At 42.5% G+C, this 8,770-nt stretch overlaps 2 protein-coding genes and 1 long non-coding RNA gene across 8 annotated transcripts in view; 1 reads left to right on the top strand and 2 right to left on the bottom strand.

Moving 5' to 3' along the window:
- LOC126398542 (protein LEG1 homolog) overlaps positions 1 to 669 on the top strand; it is an 8,586-nt gene extending 7,917 nt beyond the window's left edge. Inside the window, exon 5 of the mRNA XM_050057972.1 lies at positions 568 to 669. Within this exon, the coding sequence (XP_049913929.1) occupies positions 568 to 669 (102 nt within the window). The remainder of the gene's footprint in view (positions 1 to 567) is intronic.
- LOC126398287 (zinc finger protein DPF3) overlaps positions 1 to 8,770 on the bottom strand; it is a 423,217-nt gene that overhangs the window by 381,138 nt on the left and 33,309 nt on the right. For 2 of the 6 annotated variants that reach the window (XR_007570750.1, XR_007570749.1), the window contains exons 10-12: positions 7,466 to 7,578; positions 4,472 to 4,553; positions 2,326 to 4,332 (exon numbers count right to left, since the gene is read on the bottom strand). Coding sequence is in view for 2 of the 6 variants with exons in the window: in XM_050057497.1 (XP_049913454.1) it covers positions 4,265 to 4,332; positions 4,472 to 4,553; positions 7,466 to 7,578 (263 nt within the window). In the remaining 4 variants the exon portion in view is untranslated. Of the gene's footprint in view, positions 1 to 836; positions 4,333 to 4,471; positions 4,554 to 7,465; positions 7,579 to 8,770 lie in introns of those variants that run through there. The other 4 variants (XM_050057497.1, XM_050057498.1, XR_007570751.1 and 1 more) reach the window with 2 other exon arrangements.
- LOC126398334 (uncharacterized) overlaps positions 837 to 8,770 on the bottom strand; it is a 672,738-nt gene continuing 664,804 nt past the window's right edge. The window contains exon 2 of the long non-coding RNA XR_007570766.1: positions 837 to 2,274. This is a non-coding gene — a long non-coding RNA (uncharacterized LOC126398334). The remainder of the gene's footprint in view (positions 2,275 to 8,770) is intronic.

The raw sequence follows: 8,770 nt of genomic DNA, 5'->3' as shown, positions 1-8,770 counted from the left end.
TTCATGCTTACCTGTCCTGTCCATTAAAGGCAAAATGGCCAAAAAAATATCTTTAAAACTCCACACCAAGGGGCTGGATTCCTGGTTCCTGGTTGCTGTGAGGTGACAATGCTAAGCACTGCCCCACCCTGCCGCCCTATACATATCAACAAATTAATTATGATGTATTAGTGTGGTTAAAAATGACATGTCATTGACCCCTGAGCACTTCTTCAACCTGATATCCAAATACATTCCAGAAATAATAAACTGTATATTCAGACAGGGTCCATCCAGAGCTCTACTCCAGTCCAATAGCTCACCCTAGTGGTAATGTGATGTAAGTACTAACCCATCATGAATTGCCAAAGGGTGAAGCACAAACCCATTAACATCTCCAGTAATATGATGACCAGGATATTTGACATAAAACCTGAAATAAGATTAAATAAAATATATTCTGGTAATAAAATCCATGAGGGTTTGGACAGCATTATATTAGCTGCACAGTGTTACACATACAGGTTGATACTGCAGAGGAAATCCACATTTGTAACCTCTTATAAAGTTAATTCTGTGTCGCTGGAGAGAGCATCCAAACACAGAGATGGTCCGGAGACATGGTTCATCTGTCCATTAGAGTATAATGGACTCATATCAGACTCAGCCATCTTGGCCAGAGCCACATAAACACTCAATGCCTATTTTTAATTTGGATACACAGCATTAGGGTTTCCTGGTAATGGATTCTTGAAAGGGAACAAAAACACTTCAAACAGTATTTCTGTAAATATATTTTACAGGAACTGAAGATACAGTAAGCAGGAACTTTCACAGATGACATGTGAGGAAACGACTACATGAAAAAAGTCTTTATTTCAACACAAAACATAACGTTTACTTTAACAAAACACAACACACATTTTAAATCACTGTAGGTGACGGCATCAAATAAGAATGACAGCAAAGACATGTTTTAAAAAGGGAGACACAAAGGGTTGTTGAACCCGCCATGGAAAAGCACAATAAAACCCTCTGCATATTATTAACATCATGTATCTACGCTAGCTCATGATTGTCTGTGGAAAAGCAATATCAAATACAAAGTCACAATAAAAAAGACACAAATGCAGATTGTGATATCCTGTGAAGGCCTGCACACCACGTGTACTGTGAGGGCTTATTCTTGGTGGTTCTTCCTATTTATGACCAACCTTGTTTTTAGAGCATTAGATTTCGGTACAGAAACATAAATTACACCGATGGGGCTTTGAAGATTTACAAGAAACCAGTTTTACATATTAATCTCATTTATGGGGTAATAAACATCCAGGTTGTCCAGAATATATTCTGGTTATAACCGAGTAAAGAAATGTTATAAATTCAGATATAAGCTGTGCCAACTTCCACACAGGACTCACCAGTAAATACTGCTTCTTCAGGCCAGTTTAAAACAGTCATGAATCAAGGTTTGATAATAAAACACACATTGACCTGGTTCATTTACAGCAGTGGTTCCCAAACTGTGAGGTGGGGCCCTCTAGAGGGGCACGGAGGTATTGCAGGGGGCACACATTACTCATATAACGAGAAAACAAAAGGTAAAAAACTCTTTTCACAGCAGATTATTTTGAAATGTCCGACACAGGTGCAACTAATAACGGTATTAACTGTTCACTGAACTCCTCCCTAAAACAGCTATTGTCCAATCACCTTGAAGCAACCATTATGGCATGGCTGACCTCTCCAGTTTTTGATTTTGCTGACATATTGAGGCATGTGCATGGTGCATGGTGCACGGTGCATGTATGAGGGCTACAATGAGTATTAAAGAGTTTGAAGTAGGGGAGACCAGGGTCGGTTGGCACACAGGTATTTTCTGATCCTTTAAAGGTCACAGAAGCAAAAAATGTAACATCCAAATGTTTGTTTTTTTTACCTGCACTGATGCACTGTAACTTGCCTCTCTGTGCACTGCGCTCACGTGTGTGTGCTTGTGCGAGACCGTGAGACATGGGCACCGCATTCATGTGTGTTCACGTGCTTTCGCTGGTCTCGTGCAAGCGTACACGTGAGCGCGGTGCCCAGAGAGGCAGTTAAAGCTACAGGCTACAATGAGGCTAAAAACAGAGTTCAAATGAGGTTTTTCCAAACAACTTTTTATGTCGGGGCTTCAGGACACTTGGATCACTACGGACGAGCAGTATGGAGATATTTTGTGGTTTCAATTATGTGTTTTTGGACGTTTGAATCTGGGGCGCCGTCAGCCTCCATTAGGTGGAGTTGTGTTGCTACCTCCTCTCCCCTTGGATCTCCGCAAGTGATGTGAGGACTCTAAAACTTCACCTGAGCCTCCCTCGGCATATGGGTGAGTAGATAATGGCTGAATTTTCATTTTTGGGTGCACTATCCCTTTAACATTAGCTTGACGAGAGAACCAATGCGATGTTAACCTCTGTGTTGGCCAGCGGAAAAACATCGTCCTTGGAGAACTGTATACATGAAGGCTATTTCTTGATGTCTTTTTACCAACTAGTGAGGAGGCTGAACCTTTTAGCCAAGGACATGATACTTTAGCTGTATTGTGTATGTAGCCATCACATGTATATTTCATTTCCTTTTACAGGGTTCTTGTTTAAAATTAGTCCCTGGAGATCAATTTTATTTTTCTTCAACCAACTCACTGATTTAGCGCTAATTAGCTAGCTAACTGTAGTTGATAAATCTTCCAGTGCCAGCTAAGAAAGAGACATGTATAGCTGCAGACACATTCTGTTTGAAGAGCACACGCCACGTCCCTACAAACTGCTCCCATTATACCTGAAGACCTGATTCACTTGATATGTAACGAGATGTAACCCTCACCATGACCCTTACCTTAACCTCTCTTTTACTTCATACTTCATGGCTAGCTAAATGCTGGCTTAGCATTTTCTTCAGGGCTTCCAGTTTTGGATTGAGGGGCGAAGGGATCTGATCTTGGACTGAGTGGGTGAGTCATGTAGCTGCTCCAGCCACAGCTCTACCTACTTGCCAAGAAAACCAAAAGTCATTAGCTAGGAAATACCTTAACAGACATAGCAACAGTAACTAAGACAGGCGGAGGTTTGCAGAATAAAGGTATTCTGTTAGTTCCACCTGTGCCTTTCCTGCTATGAAAAGTCAAACTGTCTGCTGTGAAAAAAGGTCATTTGGGAACAACAAAGAAACACGAGCGCTCTGATGCTATCAAGACGATCAAGATTCAGATTAGTGATCCAGCTGTACGGAGCAGGTTACAACATGTGAGGCACCTTCGAGATTAATAGCTTTGACAGGGAAGAAAAGAATAGTTGAGGTTCATCAACCTGTCAGTCAAATCCAAAGCTTTAAGAATCTTGATCTTGAGTTCACTGTTTATATAATAGGTGAACTTTGTGTCTGTTGTGCATAAATACTCCATGAAAGAAAAAGTTTGGGAACCACTGATTTACAGTAATGATCTCCTCAACAGTAACATTGGACCGTGATCAACAATAAATAAATAAGCATTTCGTTCTATGTTAGAATTTCTGTAAAGTGTCAAATTGAGCACCATGGTATCCTAGCAACCGCCAGGATACAAAAAACAGACGTGGATTAAAAATGTCACCACGCTCCGACAGGAATGATAGCCGAGACTCTTTTATCGCTCCGTTTCCTCTCACTGCAGGATATAAATTTCACCAAGCTTGACAAAAACCTGTGAACGATGGCTAACTAACGTTGAGTCTGTCCAGATATGAAATAGGAATGTCACCGTAAAGTCTAAACACAGGAGAGGAGCAGAGCCGGGAGGAGAAATTTAAACAAACATTAGTCAAACCCGCTGCGAGCGGCGAGGGGAGGCGAGTGAAAACAGCTTCAGAAGAAAGTCTGCGACAAACGTCTTTGATATCAAACAAATGTAAATCAGGGGGAACATCCAGGGAGCTCAGACATTTGGTTTCACACACATGTACTACACAGTATTGGTCGTTATCAATCTTGCTTTGGCTTCTTGCCGTCTGCTGAATGGTGAGGTAGAGAAATGACTGAACGGCAGACCTGCTGTTGGCCGACATATGGTCGAGATTGCATGTTGATGCCGCTTTGCTCGGCTACAGTATACGCCTTACACAGGAAACTGCCCTGAGCTTGCTAATGCACTGGAGTGTGTGTGGACGAGTGTATCTGTGTGTGTTTGAATCTATCTGAGAGAGTGTGTGTGCCAACGTGTCAAACAGTTAATGCGTAGGTACAGCTATATATACTGTGTCCGAGGAAGTTATGCTTCTCCGTAGGCTGAGGCCTTGTCTTTCAACAGATCCAGACACACGTGACAGCTCCAGCTCCCTGCGGACAGAGAGACGGAGAAAGGGGGTGAAATCTCTTCTCCATATATGGGTCTCTGCTTGTAGCCTCTTTTAAATATACAGCACATGACATATATATAGTATCAGCACACTGATGTATAATAAAACCTGTGCTGTACCTTCTGGAGGCTGGGTCATCGGAGGCTTCAGGCAGTACATGTGGTATCCTCTGTCACAGTCATCACAGAACAGCAGCTGGTCCTGCATTAGCAACACACCATCGCATTCAATATATAACGTCTATAAAGCACGTACAGGGGGCAGAGAATTAAACCCTGCCTGGAAGAAGATATAAACGCTGCAGCGAGTAAATCAGAGTTACAAATGCTGCTATAAATGTGGCTCATATTATGTTGCAGTATTTATCAGCTATAAAAGAGGTCTGGTGGGAGCACTGGGAGCTTTCAAAGCATCATGGGAGAGCTAATGGAGCTTCAAACAGGCTAAATGTGTTGTGTCCAAACTGCTGCTACACCTGTCAGGAAAGTGCTAAGCAGCATGCAACCTTATATAACACACATAATGTTTGCTATGGTAGACATTTATTCCTTTAAATGTATTCTATGCAGGATTTTCCTAGAAAATAATACACTCATACAGAAGCATCCCTTCCAATGACATGTATGACCCACTAGAAGTGTGTATTTCATTATATTATCTGGATGTTTCAGGGCACTGTGTGCAGAGGAGGCCGGGACTTCATAAAAAGGTAGTGACCAGGTGCCAGACAATAAGCAGCATGCATCCAAGGGGAAGCTACAGAATTCGCAGACACAGCACCAAAGCAACACAAATACAGAAAGGCTGAATGCCAAACGTGTTAAGGGTCTTTATGGGTGTGTACCCTTCAGTGGTCAGGTGAGGTCGGAGCTTTGTAAAAAGGTAGCGACCAGGTGACAGACCGTAAGCAGCAGGCATCTAGAGCCTCGTTTCCACCAAGCAGGCTGGTTCAGTTTCCACTGTAAAAAGTTGGGGATGGTACCGATAGAAGCATTCTACTCCATACCGTTTTTTCCGTCAACCCTTTGATGAGGTACCTAGCACGCTTATCCGATACTAAAAGGTTGAGTTAGAACACTATAGACCATTGATTGGTCAATAGAGAATCAATGGTCTTGCTCGGACTACAGTGGACTGTAATGGTGAATGGACTGCACTTGTATGGCACCTTTCTAGTCTTCCGACCACTCAAAGCGCTTTTACACTACATGTCACACACTGGGGGCCGAGGCTACTATACAAGGTGCCACCTGCTACTCAGGAACCATTCACATGCTCTCACACACTGATGGAACAGCCAGCTGGAGCAATTTGGGGTTCTGTATCTTGCCGGTGTATAAACGACCCACTCTACCTCTGAGCCGCCCCCGACTGTAGCCAGTGTTCCTAAGGTGGCAAGTTACATTGGTCATCTATTGCCACAAAATGAGTAGTCTCTATATAGAGAGAGTCTGTAGGCAAACCCCTGAGATCTTGCCTTCGGAAGAAGAGCATGATATTGACCAATCACGTTTGAGCCGGCTGCAGTTGTTCCCAGGTTAAACGGTCCGTGCGGTGAACATACGAGGCGGAACATAATTGGCGTCACTGCAAACTCGTTCCTCCCCCCGCTCGCAAAATGAGCAGGGGGAGGAAACAGAAGTCAGAAACGGAAATTCGCCTCCTCCAAACCAGAGTGCCAAAATATCGGGGGTCTGCCCCCAGAGGCTGTATCGCCGTCTGCCGATGGGTTCCGCGAATGCAAAATGAGAGGATGTTTTGCTGCCTTTTCATCTTTACTAGTTAAAAGTTAATGGCTATAGATGGAGAAAAATACCTGAATTCACTGTGCTGCTCAGAGGCTACTGCCGGCAGCGACTTTTAAGGTGGAATGTTTTCTTGCATTGCAACTCTGACAGTTTTATTCATTTTTATTGTCTCTCTTGCATGACATTCACTTTAGAGATGATTGGATCTTCAAGCATTCAAACTGCGAATATTCTATTTAGAGTTGTACCGATACCAGTATCAGAAATGCCTCCGATACTGCCTAAAATGCGGGATCGGCCCGGGTATCGGCGAGTACAGCCTATGACCAATCTGATACCACGTAATGCCTCACATCATTACACATTTAAAAAGCATTCTACTGTAGCCTTTAACATGTCTTTTTACCAAATTGTGTGGCTGCACTGGATAATAATAATTAAAAGTTTTATGGCATTCATTCTACTATTATGTATTTATTTCTTAATATTTTACACAGAGTTTTAGGAGTTGAGACATACAACAATTCATAGCCCATTCATTTTTGTTTTACGCACTGGTATTGGATCGGTACTCGGTATCGGCAGATACCTAAGGTTCAGGGATCGGAATCGGTATCGGGAAGGAAAAAGTGGTATCGGTTCATCTCTAATTCTATTTCCTCACTTTACTAAGAAAAGTGGTGCAGCGTATTTAATCCACACTGCACGCCTGCTCTTTTTTTGTTCTGAAAGTCGAATGAAACCCCTCTCTGTGGACGATCAGCGAGGAGCAGACGTTCCTCTACAACGGAGTAATGTCTACGATGAAAACAGATCTACAGTTCAGGTTCATGTCTCAGGGTACTCTACCTAACGTGTCTGGTGGAAATGTGGCTCAAGAGACACAGTACCAAAAAAGCAGATATAGCGAGGCAAAACACCAAACGAGAGTAAATCTGGATCTGGCTTTCACTTTCATTTTCACTGGTGAGCTTGTTTACAGTCAGTGATAATTCTGCACAGTAAAGTCCTTCTTGATATCTTGTAAATCAGACTGCAATGGATTTGAAATGAAATTGTGCTGCACTAACAAACATGTTTGGCCTTCCCGTTAATTTATGATCATTTAAATGTTGTAATCCAAAAAAGCTGGAGATGTATTTTCATACATTTCTGAGCCAGTCACTGATATGAAAAAAATCCCATCAAGGGTGACTTATCACATGTAATATCTGCATGGTGAGTATGTATAGTCCATGACAGGCTGAATGCCAACTCTGAAAAGGTCACAACATCAAAAGGAAAACATGTCAGCTTTGGTGCACTTCACACAGAAATCTAGCCACACAGGATCACACAGCTCCCTCTCTCCTACAGTATACATACATCGTTCTCTGAGGTGCCACACAGGCTGCAGGACTTGCACTCTATGCACTGCCACTGGTACGTCCTCACTGCCTGCATCATGTTATCAGTGAACTGCAGACACGTGGGGTGACCTGCGGAGGGACGGTGAGGAGAGGCGAGAGGAGTGAAGAGGGAAGGAAGGAAGGAGTGACAGAGGAGTTTACAAAGCAAAGTCAGCGGTGATTTCGGATGTACTCGCCGACAGACATGCGGCAGAAGCTGTTAATTGGAGCTGACAGCAGACAAAGACTGACACACATCTGAGCATATTTACATAATCCACAAAAAGCTGATTTACATGATGTGTAGCTAAATCTGACGGCCCCAGTGCCTCCTTCAGGCTGGGTTTTTCCACTGTGCTCAGATTCTGCTGTGTTTGATTTTAACGTAACGTTGGTGCTTTTCAACATGGACCCTGCTTTACCGTGTTGCTGTGTCTACGTGACTAACGGGAAGAACGGTTTTTGAAATTGGTTCCTTGAAAGTGCTTGTTTTGCCACTGACAGGCTCAGATTGTTATTTTAAGTGTCTAGAAACATTATGTGAAGGATCCCTACAGAGATAGGCCTTTTTCTTAAAGCATAAGATCCTCTTTTTGTAACCAGAAACATCCCTGAAATTACCAGTGCCAAACTCACCAGACTCTATTTAAATAAACAAGAATTTTAGCACGTATAGAGCTGGTATATTTTCCTTTACAGCCTATGATAATTTCACATCTAAGTATGTGAGTTAAGGGTTTATTTCAAGTCACACATGAAGTGTGTTCTACGATGATAAAATTACTGTTTATTTAAATGGAGTCTGGTGGATTTTGCAAGAGCGATTTCAGGGCTGTTTCTGGTTAAACAAAGAAATCTCACTCTTGAACAAAAAGTTCTATCTCTGGGGGGATCCTTTTCATACAGTTGTCAGACATTTAGAAGAATAATCTGCTCCTGTCAGTGGCAAAAACAAGCATTTTTAGGGGGCGTAAATTGATGATGTACATTACATTGCTGCAGCTCTCTCGCTCCGTACCGGACCAATTTCAAAAATTGTTCTCCCCATTATTCACGTAGACTAGTCCATACCCATTGAGTGCAGTTACCCACATACAGTTTCACATGGTGTGTGTTTGGGATACAGGTCATAGGAAACTGCAGATTAAATAGTCAACTGAACCCATTAAGAAGAGCAATGTATTCAGACAGATTGTTTGTGAAGTTGATAGTATGATTGCTTTATTAAAAGTACAGTAGTACCATTGCCAATAGTGGGATAGTTAGTGGGCTAAAACTGTAC

Source organism: Epinephelus moara, chromosome 12, assembly GCF_006386435.1.
Source record: "Epinephelus moara isolate mb chromosome 12, YSFRI_EMoa_1.0, whole genome shotgun sequence".
Lineage (NCBI taxonomy): Eukaryota > Metazoa > Chordata > Actinopteri > Perciformes > Serranidae > Epinephelus > Epinephelus moara.
The sequence above is the reverse complement of the archived record's forward strand: the minus strand, read 5'-3'. Positions and strand labels throughout refer to the sequence as shown.